Genomic DNA, 21659 nt, shown 5'->3' with positions numbered 1-21659 from the left:
AATAACACATGTATTGTGTTACAAATATTTAGGAACAGTGTTTGACTTGCAACTGAGATTTGATGATAACACTACCTGTATTGTCAAGGCGGGATATCTGAGAATTTAGGCAACTTTCAGTGTTTTACCAAGAGTGTTTTAACCTTTTCACAATGAGTTGTCTACAAAATACAAAACCTGTCTAAAAAGAATTGTTAAGGTCTGCTCCATGATCAACCGAGTCCAAGAAAAAGACTATGCTCTCTAAGGAATAAACAAGAGGTCCAGAGAGCAGAGGGTATAATAAGTCAACCTGACTATGAACCTTCTAGAGAATTTGTTTATTATGTAAATCCTAGAGAATTCATTAATTAATTTGTCATAGACCATTTTATATACACAAACAGACCATATTACAGTGTGCTGCTCATACTCTGTCTACCTAAAGCTGAGATACAGAGTAGTAAGATGAAATCACCTCCTTTGTTAATGGCAAACCTTTTCTTAACCTTTAACAAATGGCAAAGTAATTTTATCTGACTAACGTAGATAATTGGACATTTTTTTCCTTTATTCACTATGCTTATGTGCCAGAACAGCTTTGACCTAGTTTTTGTGTTTTTTGTTTGTTTTGTTTAGTTATTCCATAGTTTCTGTTTTTTACTAAAGTAGTTTCTCTTGTACTGTAAATAAAGACACCCAAGACTTTTATTTATTGATTATAGCTCAGTGTATAACAAGAGGCAGCTGTATTTTTTTTATATAGCAATAAGCTTCTGATGTTAGGTTACCAGATAACATTTTAGTGTTTCTTTTAAACAGGGCATCACTCTCCGGGCAGTTAGCACAGCTGTGTCTGTCCTGGCCTCAGTAAAAGCAGAGCTGGAGGCAAAATCGGCATTGATGCTCCTCTAAGGGACACTCTTGTCCTGCCAAGCTACATGAATTTGGGGAGGTTTGGTATTGGCAGGTCTCCTTTGAGTCTTGGGAAGGGCGAGACAGGAGGTCGCGGTGCTGGTTTCTGAGGAGGTTATTCCAGGCGAATGGCTTGGGTGATGAATGGTGATAGCATGATATCTTGGTTCTTGAATGCGAGTCCTTGTAGTGTGGTTAAGGCTCTCCAAAGGACGCCTGGCATATAAGGTGGGAGAAGTGACTGAACAAAGCACGTACCTGGGTGTCGGCATCCCATACAGCAGATGCCCACTCAAGGACCCTCCTTGTGAGTAGGAGCCTTAGAGAGTTGCACTTGGTTGACTTCTTGCGGTAGGCCTTGGGCTGGAGGGAAAGGCTTTGTACCTGCCTGCTTAGCCATCAATTCTTTCAGGCAGAGCCATTCATGCTGCCTCAGGCCTCAGAGTGGGAATGCCGCAACGGTAAAACAAATATTCATACATATATATATATATATATATATATATATATATATATATATATATATATATATATATATGTACACATATATATACACATATATATAGTCATAAAGGTTAAAGTAATATTCAAAAAGTAAAGATAGTAATGAACTTGGTATTACACAATGATATTGTGTCAATTCTTGATATTCTTGAATCAAATCAGCAATGTCTGATATATTCACATTTCAAGTAAAAGAGCCCATGATATCCAGAGGTAATCAAGATTAAATGAAATATGTATAGATAGTAAGACATTAAATTTAACATGCAGTGAACACACATATGTTATTGAATGAAGCCTCTCTCAACACCCCTTGGACACAGAATGATTACAAATTGCATAATCATGCAATACTAAATTCATTCATTCATTCATTCATCTTCTACCGCTTATCCGAACTACCTCGGGTCACGGGGAGCCTGTGCCCATCTCAGGCGTCATTGGGCATCAAGGCAGGATACACCCTGGACGGAGTGCCAACCCATCGCAGGGCACACACACACACTCTCATTCACTCTCGCAATCACACACTAGGGACAATTTTCCAGAGATGCCAATCAACCTACCATGCATGTCTTTGGACCGGGGGAGGAAACCGGAGTACCCGGAGGAAACCCCCGAGGCACGGGGAGAACATGCAAACTCCACACACACAAGGTGGAGGCGGGAATCGAACCCCGACCCTGGAGGTGTGAGGCGAACGTGCTAACCACTAAGCCACCGTGCCCCCCTGCAATACTAAATTCACATAATTAAAGCATAATCTTTGTAGATAAGTGTAAAGAGATAAGGGGTTTTTGTTTATTAGAGCATGTAAAAAAATGGCACTTGCCAGGTGTTTCAGGTGTTCAGGCTTATTGTTAAAAATAATTTTTTATATCCATATTTTTGAACTAGAAAGAACCATCTTTGAAATTTGATCTTTTATTATTCAGATATTTGTTGAAATGGAAACATTGTGGATTCAATTAATCTGATGATGTTAGGTCAAAAATGTGCAGAAATCTAAAATATTCTAAACATTTTTATAATATACTGTATATAGGCTCATAATAAAAATGACCCTTTTAAAGACATTGTCTGTAAAAACTTTTGATAGTGTGAAATAGAAATCAATTAAATATGTAATAAGCTATAGTCTAGAAATTGTATAAAACCTAGAATTAATAAACAATAAACAAATTAAAAAGTCATTTTTATACCTGAATTCTGCTGATCTGTTTGAGTCGCTGAGTCATTTCAGAGTCATTCTGGAAACTACTGGTTCGCATACCATCATCTAAGTCACACTAAAACATCTCTGAAATCTGAGATATTGCTTTTGAAACAACAATAATAAGATTTTGTTTAAATATTCTTAAACAGTGTATCTGAATGCTGTTTTCAATCTTTTAACTAATATAAAAATATTCTTATATCTATGTATATGAGATATAAATACTTGTATCTCTTTGAAAGACATGTGTCCCAAATGAACATAACTATTTTAAGCCAAAAACTGTAATTCATTAAGCATTACACAGCTGTGCTAAATTTGATTATGAAATCCTCATGATATGATTTTATACTGTATGTATGAAAGAAAAGTGGTTATATGCCTATAATTACTTTATCTAGCTTTGAACTGGGTTTCTCTGCCTTTTTCTTATTGTCGTTCTTTATGACTATTTGTATATTTGTTTGAGAAAGACAAACCTATTTGAAATTAAACACAAAGCAACAGTCCAATTCAATTTTCTATTAAGGGAAACTTTAAATAAAATCCAGAAAAGTGTGTTGTAAAGTTGTTTGACAGGTTGAACATTAATTATCCAAACCATTGAATTTTCCCCCAAGAAATACAGGTAAACAGACCTTATTTAAGTAATTTTTCTTATTAGAAGGGCAGTGTAAGTGTAGATAATTGAAGAGACGAGAAGAGACGAGAAGAGAAGAGACGAGAAGAGAAAAGAAGAGCAGAGATGAGGAGAGAAAAGAAGTGACGAGACGAGAAGAGACAAGGAGAGACAAGAAGAGACGAGAAGAGAAGAGACGAGGAGAGAAGAGAAGAGAAGAGACGAGACAAGGAGAGATGAGAAGAGAAGAGACGAGACGAGGAGAGACGAGAAGAGAAGAGATGAGAAGAGATGAGAAGAAAAGAGAAGAGACGAGGAGAGAAGAGATGAGATGAGGAGAGATGAGACAACGAGAGATGAGAAGAGAAGAGGAGAGACGAGAAGAGATGAGAAGAGACGAGAAGAGAAGAGACGAGGAGAGAAGAGATGAGATGAGGAGAGATGAGATGAGGAGAGACGAGAAGAAAAGAAAAGAGACTAGGAGAGAAGAGAAGAGAAGGCACTGCTGATGTGGCAGACACCTTCAATGTGTCTCAGCGTCAAGTACAAATGATAAAAAAAGATTTGAAGAGACTGGAGACGTTTTGGACAAGCCCAGGTCAGGCAGACCCCGCAAGACAACTGCTCCAGAGGACCGTTTGTTGGCTCAAAAATCCAAGGCCAGCCCATTTTCCACTGCAGCAGAGCTCCACGAGAACTGGTCAACTGAAGTCCCTGTGTCAACAGAACAGTTTGTCGGATTCTGTCTCGAAATGGCCTCCATGGTCGAACCAGTGCCCAGAAGCCAGCTCTAAACAAAAGACAATTGAAAAACCGTGTGGCATTTGCCAAGGCCCACAGCCTGCTAAAAGGATGGACGCTGGAAAAGTGGCGGAAGGTGGATTTTTCAGATGAATCTTCTGTTGAGTTACACCACAGTCACCGCAAATATCGCAGGAGACCTATTGGAGCCCGCATGGATCCGAGATTCACCCAGAAAACAGTGAAGTTTGGTGGTGGAAAAATCATGGTCTGGGGTTACATCCAGCATGGGGGTGTGCGAGAGATCTGCAGGGTGGAAGTCAACATCAATAGTCTAAAATACCAAGAAATCTTAGCTACCTTTTATATTCCCAACCATAAAAGAGGCCAAATTCTGCAGCAGCATGGTGCTCCATCGCATACTTCCATCTCCACATCAAAGTTCCTCAAGGTGAAGAAGATCAAGTTGCTCCAGGATTGGCCAGCCCAGTCACCAGACATGAACATCATTGAGCATATGTGGGGTAGGATGAAAGAGCGAGCATGGAAGACGAAACCAAAGAATATTGATGAACTCTGGGAGGCATGCAAGACTCCTTTCTTTGCTATTCCTGATGACTTCATCAATAAATTGTATGAAGCCTTGCCAAACCGCATGGATGCAGTCCTTCAAGCTCATGGAAGTCATACAAGATATTAAATTTGGATCTCACAGCACCACTACTTAATTTGCTGACATATTTTTGTATTTGCAGTAAATTTGTTCAATTTCTGTGTAGGCGACAAAACTTTTGTCTTGCCAAAATTTGACCTTTATGTCTTGATTAAATGATAAATCTTTTTTCAGTGAAACTAATTTATTTAAGTGCATTAAACATCATTTGGGAGGGTTTTAGATTTTCATATGAGCTATTTCTAACACCAATTGATTAATTAAAAGTCAGGTTAATAGCAGGTGTTTCTACAAAATAGATAAGCGACAAGACTTTTGTCAGGGACTGTAAACGCTAAAAGATAGATTGTGTATATACTTTAAACATCATGGCTTGAACATCATGGCTTAAATATCAAAAATACACACTACATTCCAAACTGATCAAAATAATTGAGTTTTTTTTTCACATTTGTTGAAGGTTTTTCTTGTTAAATTGCTTGAAACTAAAGAACTCAAATTCAGATTTTCTATTGAAAAGAGGCCAATTTTGATTAGCAGTCAGTATGTATCATCAAACTAATGAAAGACTTTCTACTGTAATTACATGAGCCAATATTTTACTAACAATAGAACCTAGATTAAATAACAAATGTTTAAACAGAGACACTTTTATTCACTAAATGAGCTTATTTGATGCCTGCTACAGGTCTCAAAATAGTTGGGACGAGGGCATGTTTTGTGTAGTATGGCCAGGCAGAAACGACTGATTTTGTTGACATTTGGAGAGACTAAGAATTAAACATGAGGCCCAATCAACAGATTAAACAGAACACAATCATATGTATAGATATAGATTGTAATTCAGGCATGATGTAAAATCTTCCAGTTGTCACCAGTGGTAAAATATACAAAAGTTAAATGATTCAAGGAAAGGAACCAGCAGGCTTGGTGTGGGTGAAATCTTTTAGCACCCTTCAAAAATATATATGTGGTCATGTTGTTCAGTTAATACTAATCAGCGTCACATTCAACACATTACTTTCACAGCATGCTCAAGTCTGGTTTCATTCTTTACTTAAAAAACTCTGTGGAAAGTCCCAATCAATGCCTATCTTTTTGATTAATGAACTGGATTGTTTATGGACAATAAGTCATATTTTCCTATTTGTTTGGTTTATTACTAACCATCTCTTTTGGGGATTTATTCTCCTGCCTATTTCACATTAGCAGACTTATGAACACTGGTTTTGGTAATCTTCCACAGAAAGTGGGGCATTTTAGTGACCAATAGACATTTTGCAATGCTTAGCCTATTATGATAACTTCCACAATTCTCTTTTTGTTGTGCTAGTAACCTTATTGTGTGAAATACGCTGTGTCACTATTTTCAGTCCTCTATGCAAATATATCTCTAAAAAATATCTCTAAACAAATATAACAGCCACCAGAAATAAATGCATCTTTTACACTGTTGCTTTAGCAGTCTGACAAACACATGTTAAAGTAAAACAACATGAAATTGCCTTATTTGGCTGTTCTATAACTCGGTCAAGCTACTGGATGGATGAATACTGTTTTTTGATAGGCCCTGCAGGAGGAAGCACAACTTCCTTTCTCACAAACAAGTTACAGTACAAGATGGCAATGGCAATGCAGCCTGTCTTCTTTCTCTACATGTTGGTTCCAATCACAGGTAAACTAATCCCATAAAATCTTTCTAAAATGAAAAGGGTAAAGTGTTTTATATACTATGACCTGTAGTAAAGATTAGATAACAATCATCAAAAAAAATAATGCGATTCCTCAGACAGTGACACATTAATGGAGGTGTGTAATGGAGGACGTGTAAAATCTGATTGTTAGTTTGTGTTATTCACTTTGTCTTTTTGCCTTTTTACTCACATGTTCTTTCCATAGAAAAGATGAAGGAAAGAAGTTCTGCTTGTACTTTGTTTCATTATTCATGTTTGAGCATAGGTTGTTTCTGTATAGTGCAGTAGGGTAACTACTCGGGTCCCCTGTATATTTTATAGTTTAGTTATAGTTTGGGAGAGTTCTATGAATATATTGTATATGTATGACTAGTAGTAAAGTAAAATATTACTATATTGTCTTAAAATACTATATTAAATAATAATAATAATAATAAAAGAAAAGTAACCAAGATCAGTCATGTAAGAACTTTTTCCACTCTCAATGTTGTTTGAAATACAGCATTAAAAATGTAAGTGAAAAACCATCAGAAATATTTTAGGAAAAATAAATAAATAAACTTACAATAACCTAGTTGCATGTATGCACACCCCTTTAACTAAATTTCATAATTTAATTATTGTCATAATTTTATTCTATGGCAGTTTTATGGGTAAGAGTCTATCAGCATGGCACATATTATTATTATTATTATTATTATTATTATTAATTGTCATAATTCTAATCATAATAGTAAATAATTTATCTTAGTTTAATTATGTTCTTTCTTTCTTTCTTTCTTTCTTTTACATCACAAAAATCTGCCATATACATTGGCATGTTGTAAATGAGGAAAAAGTCACATGAACTTAATCACATCCCCTAAGGATGATCACAACCCAACTATAGCACAGGGCCTCAGAATCTAGCCCTGAATATACCTTTTAAGTTTTGTGCATACACTGCTATTATGTGTTATAGCTGTTTGAGTAAATTAAGACCCATCTTTTAATAGTGGAACTATTATATTAACTATTAATATTATAATTAACTATTAACATCTTTTAATAGTGAAACTGGAAATGTTTTGCACTGGATTTATCCTGGAATTGAACTGTTGTTGAGTCATAATTTTGTATTTTGAACTTTTCAACACTCAAAGCTGTTGTGGACAACAGCTTAAACATCAGCTAACCCCTATCACACGTTAAGGCTTGACTTGCATTAGGGTTAATGGGTCATTTCAGTGTTCTTAGGCTGTTAGTTGTTCAGCGTGTTTGTTCTTGTTCTGTGTTCTTTGTTTATATCTGGCAAATTTCTGTACACTGTACTATCTAATGTACACTGTACTAACATGTACTGTATGCTTGTACTGGTTGTGCATCATCTATTTCTCTGCCTTTTAACTTTTCGACTCAGTCTTGTGTGAAGGGTTATTAAGTGGAGGTGTTTCTTTTGCTGTGTATGGCTGAGGGCAACTTCTTTTTTTGGCCAGGGGAAATCTGTAACGGGTGAAATATGTTGTGGCTCCTTTAAGAGCAGTGCGGCATTTTGCGACAGACACGTGACACAGAACATAAACAAAAGCACATATCCAAAAGTCCTGGCTGGATCCTGACAATAAATGAATGTAACATAAAATAAATATATAATACAAGTTATAAGAGTATAATGAAATAGTATATATTTGCTCTTTTCTTACAGTGTGTGATGATGTTTTTAAGCTGGTTAACAGTTCTGTACAACTGGACATACGAGAACATTTTGATAAGTCCTCCTCTATTCTTTTCTGGACATTTAAAAATAAAGTCATTAACATTGTGAGATATATTAGAAATTCCCAGCCTATAGTACCTGAAGAATATAAAGAAAGGGTGGAGTTCAATGAGGAAACCTACAGTCTGACACTGAAGAACCTACAGAAGAGTGATAGTGGAATCTATGAAGCAAAAGCATTTGGGGAACGCATTGTAACTGTCGCTACGTACCAGTTAAAGGTGCTGGGTAAGTCTTAATGCCAAAATGCATTACTGATACAATAATATTGTTCTTATCAGACAAGTAATGAGTAATAATTAATTTTGTGTGTGTGTGTGCACTGAATAGCAGTACAGTAATGCATGTGTATGTGTGTATCTCAGATCCAGTGGAGAAACCAGTCCTTACTGCTTCTCTCCAAAGTAATGACACCTGTAATGTGACTCTCACCTGTGAAGCTCAGAATCTCTCAGTAACCTCTCACTGCTACAATGATAATTGTGATATGATGGAAAAGAAAACATCTGGAGACACGTTTCCTTTACTCTCACTGTATGTTAGTAAAAGTTTTATCATTTGTAATCACAGCAACCCAGTGAGCTGGAAAAATGACACTATAGAGATAAAACATGTGAAACACCTCTGCCCTCCTGAAGATGTAAGCATGCACACTTACTGCCTGGTCTAAATGTAAATGAAAGTAAAATTTACCTTCTATATTAATGTACTATTACTAATTGATATTTGTGGTATGATTACATGATTAAGATTGAACATATCTTCCTCTCCATGCTATGCTGTTCCTCACCAACCCTCTTCCCTATGTTGTATCACGCTGTCCAGATCTCACCCTCATTCCTTAGAAATTCTAGAGTGTCATTTTAAAGGGCATGATACTTGTGTAGGGTTAAAGTATTCCTGTGTATAAACAGATTATGTCTCATGAAGCCTATTTCTTTCTGCCTGTCCCTTTTAATGCCCCTTTTAGTGTCTCTAGGCTATATTTAATACCTCCCTAATAAAATAAATGAAAGTATTTCTTTTCTTAGTGTATAAACACATATTGAAAAACCTGCTGCTTTATTTCCAGAAAATAAAATTCCTATCATCTTTTCTCATTTTTTTGTCATGGACCATTTTATATACATAAACAGTCCATATTACAGTGTGATGCCCAATTTTAAAAGATGAAATTGTCTTCCTCGATGATGGCAAACCTTTTTTAACCTTTTACAAATGAGAATATAATTTTTACTGACTAACTTAAATAATCTATTTGTCAGGAGAACGTGGACTTTTTTCTCTGTTCACTATGTTCTCGTGCCAGACCACTAGAGGGCAGCCCTGCACGACCCTTCTGTTGTGTGATTAAATTCATCAGTTTATGATGTTCACCTGTTATGTGATGTTTAATTAGATACCTGATTTAACCTCTTTGTCTCACTATGTCTTTGTGAAGCTTCTGTTGATGTCAGTATATTTTTGTGCCTATCTTTGACCCAGTTTTTGTGTATTCCTGACTCTAGTGTTTGTTTTCTGTTTCTTAATCTAGTAGTTTCTCTTGCACGGTAAATAAATCTCTTCAGCACCTGAGTTCACCTTCATTACCGCTACAATTTTCAAGTAAAAAGTAACACAAATTAATACTCTTACAACAACAAATGTCACTTTACTCTGATATAGTAGCAATAATAACCTTGGTCACTATGATATAACCCAAAATTGAAAATAATTTTGTATTAATTTGTATTTGATGGCAAACTAGACCCACTTCAGTTTGCACTGAAACTGGAAAAGGTGTAGAGGACTTAAAGCTTTTCATCCTTTACAGCTGTATAAACATCATGGACAACACAACTCACATGCAAGACTTTTATTTACCGAATATAGCTTAGCTTTACACAAAGCATGATGCAGCTGTATTTTTTTTTCATTGAGCAATTAGCTTCTGATGTTAAGTCACCAGATAATATTTTAGTTTTAATTTTAAATTTTAGAACAGATAAACACATGTTTACTGACACATGTCCATGATAATAACACATGTATTGCGTTACAATTGTTTAGTAACAGTGTTTGACTCGCAACTGAGATTTGATGATAACACTACCTGTATTGTCAAGGCGGGACATCTGAGAATTTAGGCGACTTTCAGTGTTTTACCAAGAGTGTTTTAACCTTTTCACAATGAGTTGTCTACAAAATACAAAACCTGTCTAAAAAGAATTGTTAAGGTCTGCTCCATGATCAACCGAGTCCAAGAAAAAGACTATGCTCTCTAAGGAATAAACAAGAGGTCCAGAGAGCAGAGGGTATAATAAGTCAACCTGACTATGAACCTTCTAGAGAATTTGTTTATTATGTAAATCCTAGAGAATTCATTAATTAATTTGTCATAGACCATTTTATATACACAAACAGACCATATTACAGTGTGCTGCTCATACTCTGTCTACCTAAAGCTGAGATACAGAGTAGTAAGATGAAATCACCTCCTTTGTTAATGGCAAACCTTTTTTTAACCTTTAACAAATGGCAAAGTAATTTTATCTGACTAACGTAGATAATTGGACATTTTTTTCCTTTATTCACTATGCTTATGTGCCAGAACAGCTTTGACCTAGTTTTTGTGTTTTTTTTGTTTGTTTTGTTTAGTTATTCCATAGTTTCTGTTTTTTACAAAAGTAGTTTCTCTTGTACTGTAAATAAAGACACCCAAGACTTTTATTTATTGATTATAGCTCAGGCAGCTGTATTTTTTTATATAGCAATAAGCTTCTGATGTTAGGTTACCAGATAACATTTTAGTGTTTCTTTTAAACAGGGCATCACTCTCCGGGCAGTTAGCACAGCTGTGTCTGTCCTGGCCTCAGTAAAAGCAGAGCTAGAGGCAAAATCAGCATTGATGCTCCTCTAGGGGACACTCTTGTCCTGCCAAGCTACATGGATTTGGGGAGGTTTGGTATTGGCAGGTCTCCTTTGAGTCTTGGGAAGGGCGAGACAGGAGATCGCGGTGCTGGTTTCTGAGGAGGTTATTCCAGGCGAATGGCTTGGGTGATGAATGGTGATAGCATATTATCTTGGTTCTTGGATGCGAGTCTTTGTAGTGTGGTTAAGGCTCTACAGGACACCTGGCATATAAGCTGGGAGAAGTGACTGAACAAAGCGTGTACCTGGGTGTCGGCATCCCATACAGCAGATGCCCACTCAAGGACCCTCCTTGTGAGTAGGAGCCTTAGAGAGTTGCACTTGTTTGACTTCTTGCGGTAGGCCTTGGGCTGGAGGGAAAGGCTTTGTACCTGCCTGCTTAGCCATCAATTCTTTCAGGCAGAGCCATTCATGCCGCCTCAGGCCTGGGAGTGGGAATGCCGCAAAGGTAAAACAAATATTCATATATATATATATATATATATATATATATATATATATATATATATATATATATATATATATATAGTCATAAAGGTTAAAGTAATATTCAAAAAGTAAAGATAGTAATGAACTTGGTATTACACAATGATGATATTGGATATTTCTTGAATCAAATCAGCAATGTCTGATATATTCACATTTCAAGAAAAAGAGCCCATGATATCCAGAGATAATCAAGATTAAATGAAAAATGTATAGATAGTAAGACATTAAATTTAACATGCAGTGAACACACATATGTTATTGAATGAAGCCTCGCTCAACACCCCTTGGACACAGAATGATTACAAATTGCATAATCATGCAATACTAAATTCACATAATTAAAGCATAATCTTTGTAGATAAGTGTAAAGAAATAAGGGGTTTTTGTTTATTAGAGCATGTAAAAAATGGCACTTGCCAGGTGTTTCAGGTGTTCAGGCTTATTGTTAAAAATCACTTTTTATATACATATTTTTGAACTAGAAAGAACCATCTTTGAAATTTGATCTTTTATTATTCAGATATTTGTTGAAATGGAAACATTGCGGATTCAATAAATCTGATGATGTTAGGTCAAAAATGTGCAGAAATATAAAATATTCTAAACATCTTTATAATATACTGTATATAGGCTCATAATAAAAATGACCCTTTTAATGACATTGTCTGTAAAAACTTTTGATAGTGTGAAATAGAAATCAATTAAATATGTAATAAGCTATAGTCTAGAAATTGTATAAAACCTAGAATTAATAAACAATAAACAAATTAAAAAGTCATTTTTATACCTGAATTCTGCTGATCTGTTTGAGTCGCTGAGTCATTTCAGAGTCATTCTGTAAACTACTGGTTAGCATACCATCATCTAAGTCACACTAAAACATCTCTGAAATCTGAGATATTGCTTTTGAAACAACAATAATAAGATTTTGTTTAAATATTCTTAAACAGTGTATCTGAATGCTGTTTTCAATCTTTTAACTAATATAAAAATATTCATATATCTATGTATATGAGATATAAATACTTGTATCTCTTTGAAAGACATGTGTCCCAAATGAACATAACTATTTTAAGCCAAAAACTGTAATTCATTAAGCATTACACAGCTGTGCTAAATTTGATTATGAAATGATATGATTTTATACTGTATGTATGAAAGAAAAGTGGTTATATGCCTATAATTACTTTATCTGGCTTTGAACTGGGTTTCTCTGCCTTTTTCTTATTGTCGTTCTTTATGCCTATTTGTATATTTGTTTGAGAAAGACAAACCTATTTGAAATTAAACACAAAGCAACAGTCCAATTCAATTTTCTATTAAGGGAAACTTTAAATAAAATCCAGAAAAGTGTGTTGTAAAGTTGTTTGACAGGTTGAACATTAATTATCCAAACCAATGAATTTTCCCCCAAGAAATACAGGTAAACAGACCTTATTTAAGTAATTTTTCTTATTAGAAGGGCAGTGTAAGTGTAGAGAATTGAAGAGAAGAGAAGAGACGAGAAGAGAAGAGACGAGAAGAGAAAAGAAGAGCAGAGATGAGGAGAGAAAAGAAGTGACAAGACGAGAAGAGACAAGGAGAGACAAGAAGAGACGAGAAGAGACGAGGAGAGAAGAGACGAGACGAGACAAGGAGAGATGAGAAGAGAAGAGACGAGACGAGGAGAGACGAGAAGAGAAGAGATGAGAAGAGACGAGAAGAGAAGAGACGAGGAGAGAAGAGATGAGACGAGGAGAGATGAGACGAGGAGAGACGAGAAGAAAAGAAAAGAGATGAGACTAGGAAAGAAGAGAAGAGAAGGCACTGCTGATGTGGCAGACACCTTCAATGTGTCTCAGCGTCAAGTACAAATGATAAAAAAAGATTTGAAGAGACTGGAGACGTTTTGGACAAGCCCAGGTCAGGCAGACCCCGCAAGACAACTGCTCCAGAGGACCGTTTGTTGGCTCAAAAATCCAAGGCCAGCCCATTTTCCACTGCAGCAGAGCTCCACGAGAACTGGTCAACTGAAGTCCCTGTGTCAACAGAACAGTTTGTCGGATTCTGTCTCGAAATGGCCTCCATGGTCGAATCAGTGCCCAGAAGCCAGCACTAAACAAAAGACAATTGAAAGACCGTGTGGCATTTGCCAAGGCCCACAGCCTGCTAAAAGGATGGACGCTGGAAAAGTGGCGGAAGGTGGATTTTTCAGATGAATCTTCTGTTGAGTTACACCACAGTCACCGCAAATATCGCAGGAGACCTATTGGAGCCCGCATGGATCCGATATTCACCCAGAAAACAGTGAAGTTTGGTGGTGGAAAAATCATGGTCTGGGGTTACATCCAGTATGGGTGTGTGCGAGAGATCTGCAGGGTGGAAGTCAACATCAATAGTCTAAAATACCAAGAAATCTTAGCTACCTTTTATATTCCCAACCATAAAAGAGGCCAAATTCTGCAGCAGCATGGTGCTCCATCGCATACTTCCATCTCCACATCAAAGTTCCTCAAGGTGAAGAAGATCAAGTTGCTCCAGGATTGGCCAGCCCAGTCACCAGACATGAACATCATTGAGCATATGTGGGGTAGGATGAAAGAGCGAGCATGGAAGACGAAACCAAAGAATATTGATGAACTCTGGGAGGCATGCAAGACTCCTTTCTTTGCTATTCCTGATGACTTCATCAATAAATTGTATGAATCCTTGCCAAACCGCATGGATGCAGTCCTTCAAGCTCATGGAAGTCATACAAGATATTAAATTTGGATCTCACAGCACCACTACTTAATTTGCTGACATATTTTTGTATTTGCAGTAAATTTGTTCAATTTCTGTGTAGGCGACAAAACTTTTGTCTTGCCAAAATTTGACCTTTCTGTCTTGATTAAATGATAAATCTTTTTTCAGTGAAACTAATTTATTTAAGTGCATTAAACATCATTTGGGAGGGTTTTAGCTTTTCATATGAGCTATTTCTAACACCAATTGATTAATTAAAAGTCAGGTTAATAGCAGGTGTTTCTACAAAATAGATAAGCGACAAGACTTTTGTCAGGGACTGTAAACGCTAAAAGATAGATTGTGTATATACTTTAAACATCATGGCTTGAACATCATGGCTTAAATATCAAAAATACACACTACATTCCAAACTGATCAAAATAATTGAGTTTTTTTTTTTCACATTTGTTGTAGGTTTTTCTGTGTCAAATTGCTTGAAACTAAAGAACTCAAATTCAGATTTTCTATTGAAAAGAGGCCAATTTTGATTAGCAGTCAGTATGTATCATCAAACTAATGAAAGACTTTCTACTGTAATTACATGAGCCAATATTTTACTAACAATAGAACCTAGATTAAATAACAAATGTTTTAACAGAGAAATTTTACACTTTTATTCACTAAATGAGCTTATTTGATGCTTGCTACAGGTCTCAAAATAGTTGGGACGAGGGCATGTTTTGTGTAGTATGGCCAGGCAGAAACGACTGATTTTGTTGACATTTGGAGAGACTAAGAATTAAACATGAGGCCCAATCAACAGATTAAACAGAACACAATCATATGTATAGATATAGATTGTAATTCAGGCATGATGTAAAATCTTCCAGTTGACACCAGTGGTAAAATATCCAAAAGTTAAAATGATTCAAGAAAAGGAACCAGCAGGCTTGGTGTGGGTGAAATCTTTTAGCACCCTTTAAAAAAATTTATGTGGTCATGTTGTTCAGTTAATACTAATCAGCGTCACATTCAACACATTACTTTCACAGCATGCTCAAGTCTGGTTTCATTCTTTACTTAAAAAACTCTGTGGAAAGTCCCAATCAAGCTTTAATGAGGAAAACGCTAAAATAAACACCACAAAAATACATAAACTTAAACTTATAGCAATGCCTATCTTTTTGATTAATGAACTGGATTGTAGTCATATTTTCCTATTTGTTTGGTTTATTACTAACCATCTCTTTTGGGGATTTATTCTCCTGCCTATTTCACATTAGCAGACTTATGAACACTGGTTTTGGTAATCTTCCACAGATAGTGGGGCATTTTAGTGACCAATAGACATTTTGCAATCCTTAGCCTATTATGATAACTTCCACAATTCTCTTTTTGTTGTGCTAGTAACCTTATTGTGTGAAATACGCTGTGTCATTTTCAGTTCTCTATGTAGTCGCTCTGGGTTTTTTATTTTCAAAGGAGCAATGCTGGGAAATGGATGATAGAAGACCATCAGAAATAGTGTACATTACTGCAATACAGTTAAAATACTATGCAGAAAACACAAATAATTAGTATGATTAGTAACGGGTTAATTTCTAGAAAGTTTTACTATTGTATTTTTTTGTTCTTGTAGTTGACATTAGCTTTTCATCTAAACAAATATAACAGCCACCAGAAATAAATGCATCTTTTACACTGTTGCTTTAGCAGTCTGACAAACACATATTAAAGTAAAACAACATGAAGTTGCCTTATTTGGCTGTTCTATAACTCGGTCAAGCTACTGGATGGATGAATACTGTTTTTTGAATACTGTTTTTTTTTTTTCCGCCCTGCAGGAGGAAGCACAACTTCCTTCCTCACAAACAAGTTACAGTACAAGATGGCAATGGCAATGCAGCTTGTCTTCTTTCTCTACATGTTGGTTCCAATAACAGGTAAACTAATCCCATAAAATCTTTATAAAATGAAAAGGGTAAAGTGTTTTATATACTATGACCTGTAGTAAAGATTAGATAACAATGATCAAAAAAAAAAAATGCGATTCTTCAGACAGTGACACATTAATGGAGGTGTGTAATGGAGGACATGTAAAATCTGATTGTTAGTTTGTGTTATTCACTTTGTCTTTTTGCCTTTTTACTCACATGTTCTTTCCATAGTAAAGATGAAGGAAAGAAGTTCTGCTTGTACTTTGTTTCATTATTCATGTTTGAGCATAGGTTGTTTCTGTATAGTGCAGTAGGGTAACTACTCAGGTCCCCTCTTTATTTTATAGTTTAGTTATAGTTTGAGAGAGTTCTATGAATATATTGTATATGTATGACTAGTAGTAAAGTAAAATATTACTATATTGTCTTAAAATACTATATTAAATAATAATAATAATAATAAAAGAAAAGTAACCAAGATCAGTCATGTAAGCACTTTTTCCACCCTCAATGTTGTTTGAAATACAGCATTAAAAATGTAAGTGAAAAACCATCAGAAATATTTTAGGAAAAATAAATAAGTAAACTTACAATAACCTAGTTGCATGTGTGCACACCCCTTTAACTAAATTTCATAATTTAATTATTGTCATAATTTTATTCTATGGCAGTTTTATGGGTAAGAGTCTATCAGCATGGCACATATTATTATTATTATTATTATTATTATTATTATTATTATTATTATTATTATTATTAATTATTTATTTATTTTCATAATTCTAATCATAATCATAATAGTAAATAGTTTATCTTAGTTTAATTATGTTCTTTCTTTCTTTCTTTCTTTCTTTCTTTCTTTCTTTCTTTCTTTCTTTCTTTTACATCACAAAAATCTGCCATATACATTGGCATGTTGTATATGAGGAAAAAGTCACATGAACTTAACCACATCTCCTAAGGATGACCACAACCCAAATATAGCACAGGGCCTCAGAATCTAGCCCTGAATATACCTTTTAAGTTTTGTGCATACACTGCTATTATGTGTTATAGCTGTTTGAGTAAATTAAGACCCATCTTTTAATAGTGGAACTGGAAATGTTTTGCACTGGATTTATCCTGGAATTGAACTGTTGTTGAGTCATAATTTTGTATTTTGAACTTTTCAACACTCAAAGCTGTTGTGGACAACAGCTTAAACATCAGCTAACCCCTATCACACGTTAAGGCTTGACTTGCATTAGGGTTAATGGGTCATTTCAGTGTTCTTAGGCTGTTAGTTGTTCAGTGTGTTTGTTCTTGTTCTGTGTTCTTTGTTTATATCTGGCAAATTTCTGTACACTGTACTATCTAATGTACACTGTACTAACATGTACTGTATGCTTGTACTGGTTGTGCATCATCTATTTCTCTGCCTTTTAACTTTTCGACTCAGTCATGTGTGAAGGGTTATTAAGTGGAGGTGTTTCTTTTGCTGTGTATGGCTGAGGGCAGCTTCTTTTTTTGGCCAGGGGAAATCTGTAACGGGTGAAATATGTTGTGGCTCCTTTAAGAGCAGTGCGGCATTTTGCGACAGACACGTGACACAGAACATAAACAAAAGCACATATCCAAAAGTCCTGGCTGGATCCTGACAATAAATGAATGTAACATAAAATAAATATATAATACAAGTTATAAGAGTATAATGAAATAGTATATATTTGCTCTTTTCTTACAGTGTGTGATGATGTTTTTAAGCTGGTTAACAGTTCTGTACAACTGGACATACAAGAACATTTGGATAAGTCCTCTATTCTTTTCTGGACATTTAAAAAAAAAGACATTAACATTGTGAGACATATTAGAAATTCCCAGCCTATAGTACCTGAAGAATATAAAGAAAGGGTGGAGTTCAATGAGGAAACCTACAGTCTGACACTGAAGAACCTACAGAAGAATGATAGTGGAATCTATGAAGCAAAAGCATTTGGGGAGCGCATTGTAACTGTCGCTACGTACCAGTTAAAGGTGTTGGGTAAGTCTTAATGCCAAAATGCATTACTGATACAATAATATTGTTCTTATCAGACAAGTAATGAGTAATAATTAATTTTGTGTGTGTGTGCACTGAATAGCAGTACAGTAATGCATGTGTATGTGTGTATCTCAGATCCAGTGGAGAAACCAGTCCTTACTGCTTCTCTCCAAAGTAATGACACCTGTAATGTGTCTCTCACCTGTGAAGCTCAGAATCTCTCAGTAACCTCTCACTGCTACAATGATAATTGTGATATGATGGAAAAGAAAACATCTGGAGACACGTTTCCTTTCCTCTCACTGTATGTTAGTAAAAGTTTTATCATTTGTAATCATAGCAACCCAGTGAGCTGGAAAAATACAACTATAGAGATAAAACATGTGAAAGAACTCTGCCCTCCTGAAGGTGTAAGCATGCACACTTACTGCCTGGTCTAAATGTAAATGTAAGAGAATGTACCTTCTATATTAATGTACTATTACTAATTGATATTTGTGGTATGATTACATGATTAAGATTGAACATATCTTCCTCTCCATGCTATGCTGTTCCTCACCAACCCTCTTCCCTATGTTGTATCACGCTGTCCGGATCTCACCCTCATTCCTTAGAAATTCTAGAGCATAGGTCACTAACAGGCGGACCGCGGACCGGGTCCAGACCCAGAAGCTGTCCAATCCGGACCCGGACCTACAGCCAAAACAAAAGGTTATGATTTAAAACTTGACGAAGCGCTTCTATTTTAACGGCGCAGCTTTTGCAGTCTTTACGGTAAAGGTAGTGGAAACGCACAGACCAATCAAGTCTGTGCGTTCCTGAAGTAAACACTGCGACTCAACAGTGCAAGACAGATGAGAGAGAATTAGAGTAAAGTTACACATGAAAGAAAGATAGCGATACATGTAGAAAACAAAGGGAGAGAAACAGACGAGTGAGACGGAGAAAGGGAGAGAAACAGACGAGTGAGACGGAGACTGATTTCTGTTCACACTTCATCAGTGTGTCTCATATTAAAAGTGACAATGTGAAACGCCATTATGAGACCAAATATAAAGGATTTGAACAAACATATCCACTCAAATCTGAAGACAGCGTCCCTGAGACAGCTTTCCCAGGTCTGAGGGAGGTAGCCCTATAAATCCTGACCATGTTTGGCTCTACATACAACTGCGAGGCAGCTTTCTCTACAATGTACATAATCCAAAATAAATATGGTTCTAGGCTCACTAATGAGCACCTCCACATGTATGAGAACGGCCCTGACTCCATTCAAGCCCAGGTTTAAACCTAACCCAAGCCAAGCTAGACCTCAGTTCTCTCACTGAGATATAAAAGGGAAAGTTAAGCACTTTATTTAAACATACACGATTTTCACATTTTATTTATTTTCTCTTATTTTTAAATGTAGCCCTACTTTTATTTATTTAATGAGAGAACGTTATGCATATCTGCAATCATATATATGTTCAGTTCTATGTTATGTGACAATAAATATTGTCAAAAGGTTTTTAAATTGCACTGAATTTATTTGATTTGACAATCAGATGTTGATACAACTACTAGGCTACTAGAGTGTCATTTTAAAGGGCATGATACTTGTGTAGGGTTAAAGTATTCCTGTGTATAAATAGATTATGTCTCATGAAGCCTGTTTCTTTCTGCCTGTCCCTTTTAATGCCCCTTTTAATGTCTCTAGGCTATATTTAATACCTCCCTAATAAAATAAATGAAAGTATTTCTTTTCTTAGTGTATAAACACATTGAAAAACCTGCTGCTTTATTTCCAGAAAATAAAATTCCTATCATCTTTTCTCATTTTTTTGTCATGGACCATTTTATATACACAAACAGACCATATTACAGTGTGATGCCCAATTTTAAAAGATGAAATTGTCTTCCTCGATGATGGCAAACCTTTTTTAACCTTTTACAAACGAGAATATAATTTTTACTGACTAACTTAAATAATTTATTTGTCAGGAGAATGTGGACTTTTTTCTCTGTTCACTATGTTCTCGTGCCAGACCACTAGAGGGCAGCCCTGCACGACCCTTCTGTTGTGTGATTAAATTCATCAGTTTATGATGTTCACCTGTTTTGTGATGTTTAATTAGATACCTGATTTAACCTCTTTGTCTCACTATGTCTTTGTGAAGCTTCTGTTGATGTCAGTATATTTTTGTGCCTATCTTTGACCCAGTTTTTGTGTATTCCTGACTCTAGTGTTTGTTTTCTGTTTCTTAATCTAGTAGTTTCTCTTGCACTGTAAATAAATCTCTTCGGCACCTGAGTCCGCTTTCATTACCTCTACAATTTTCAAGTGAAAAGTAGCACAAATTAATACTCTTACAGCAACAAATGTCACTCTACTCTGATATAGTAGCAATAATAACCTTGGTCACTATGATATAACCCAAAATTGAAAATAATTTTGTATTAATTTGTATTTGATGGCAAACTAGACCCACTTCAGTTTGCACTGAAACTGGAAAAGGTGTAGAGGACTTAAAGCTTTTCATTCTCTACAGCTGTATAAACATCATGGACAACCCAACTCACATGCAAGACTTTTATTTACCGAATATAGCTTAGCTTTACACAAAGCATGATGCAGCTGTATTTTGTTTTTCATTCAGCAATTAGCTCCTGATGTTAAGTCACCAGATAATATTTTAGTTTTAATTTTAAAGTTTAGAACAGATAAACACATGTTTACTGACACATGTCCATAATAATAACACATGTATTGTGTTACAAATATTTAGGAACAGTGTTTGACTCGCAACTGAGATTTGATGATAACACTAGCTGTATTGTCAAGGCGGGATATCTGAGAATTTAGGCAACTTTCAGTGTTTTACCAAGAGTGTTTTAACCTTTTCACAATGAGTTGTCTACAAAATACAAAACCTGTCTAAAAAGAATTGTTAAGGTCTGCTCCATGATCAACCGAGTCCAAGAAAAAGACTATGCTCTCTAAGGAATAAACAAGAGGTCCAGAGAGCAGAGGGTATAATAAGTCAACCTGACTATGAACCTTCTAGAGAATTTGTTTATTATGTAAATCCTAGAGAATTCATTAATTAATTTGTCATAGACCATTTTATATACACAAACAGACCATATTACAGTGTGCTGCTCATACTCTGTCTACCTAAAGCTGAGATACAGAGTAGTAAGATGAAATCACCTCCTTTGTTAATGGCAAACCTTTTCTTAACCTTTAACAAATGGCAAAGTAATTTTATCTGACTAACGTAGATAATTGGACATTTTTTTCCTTTATTCACTATGCTTATGTGCCAGAACAGCTTTGACCTAGTTTTTGTGTTTTTTGTTTGTTTTGTTTAGTTATTCCATAGTTTCTGTTTTTTACTAAAGTAGTTTCTCTTGTACTGTAAATAAAGACACCCAAGACTTTTATTTATTGATTATAGCTCAGTGTATAACAAGAGGCAGCTGTATTTTTTTTATATAGCAATAAGCTTCTGATGTTA

The 21659-nt window shown here is 35.5% G+C and overlaps 2 protein-coding genes across 3 annotated transcripts in view; both read left to right on the top strand.

Moving 5' to 3' along the window:
- LOC132846570 (CD48 antigen-like) overlaps positions 1–20452 on the top strand; it is an 83126-nt gene extending 62674 nt beyond the window's left edge. The window contains exons 2-4 of one of the 2 annotated variants that reach the window (XM_060871296.1): positions 16047–16145; positions 17863–18159; positions 18295–20452. In XM_060871296.1, the coding sequence (XP_060727279.1) occupies positions 16091–16145; positions 17863–18159; positions 18295–18599 (657 nt within the window). In that variant the 5' untranslated portion in view covers positions 16047–16090 and the 3' untranslated portion in view covers positions 18600–20452. The remainder of the gene's footprint in view (positions 1–16046; positions 16146–17862; positions 18160–18294) is intronic. The other variant, XM_060871297.1, reaches the window with a different exon arrangement.
- On the top strand, positions 6210–9667 carry LOC132846554 (CD48 antigen-like). The gene is made up of 3 exons (XM_060871292.1): positions 6210–6322; positions 8026–8325; positions 8463–9667. Exons 1-3 carry the CDS (start codon positions 6268–6270, stop codon positions 8765–8767), a joined length of 660 nt encoding a protein of 219 aa, XP_060727275.1. The 5' UTR covers positions 6210–6267; the 3' UTR covers positions 8768–9667.
- Positions 20453–21659: the final 1207 nt, after the last annotated feature.

This window comes from Tachysurus vachellii, chromosome 1 (genome assembly GCF_030014155.1).
Source record: "Tachysurus vachellii isolate PV-2020 chromosome 1, HZAU_Pvac_v1, whole genome shotgun sequence".
NCBI classification, from domain to species: domain Eukaryota; kingdom Metazoa; phylum Chordata; class Actinopteri; order Siluriformes; family Bagridae; genus Tachysurus; species Tachysurus vachellii.
Note: the sequence above shows the minus strand (reverse complement) of the source record. Positions and strands in the feature narration are given on the sequence as shown.

Coding starts and splice junctions, on each gene's coding strand:
- LOC132846554 (XM_060871292.1), top strand. CDS start 6,268: ATGGCAATGGCAATGCAGCCTGTCTTCTTTCTCTACATGTTGGTTCCA. Junction 6,323..8,025: donor CATGTTGGTTCCAATCACAG/GTAAACTAATCC, acceptor CTTTTCTTACAG/TGTGTGATGATGTTTTTAAG. Junction 8,326..8,462: donor GTACCAGTTAAAGGTGCTGG/GTAAGTCTTAAT, acceptor TGTGTATCTCAG/ATCCAGTGGAGAAACCAGTC.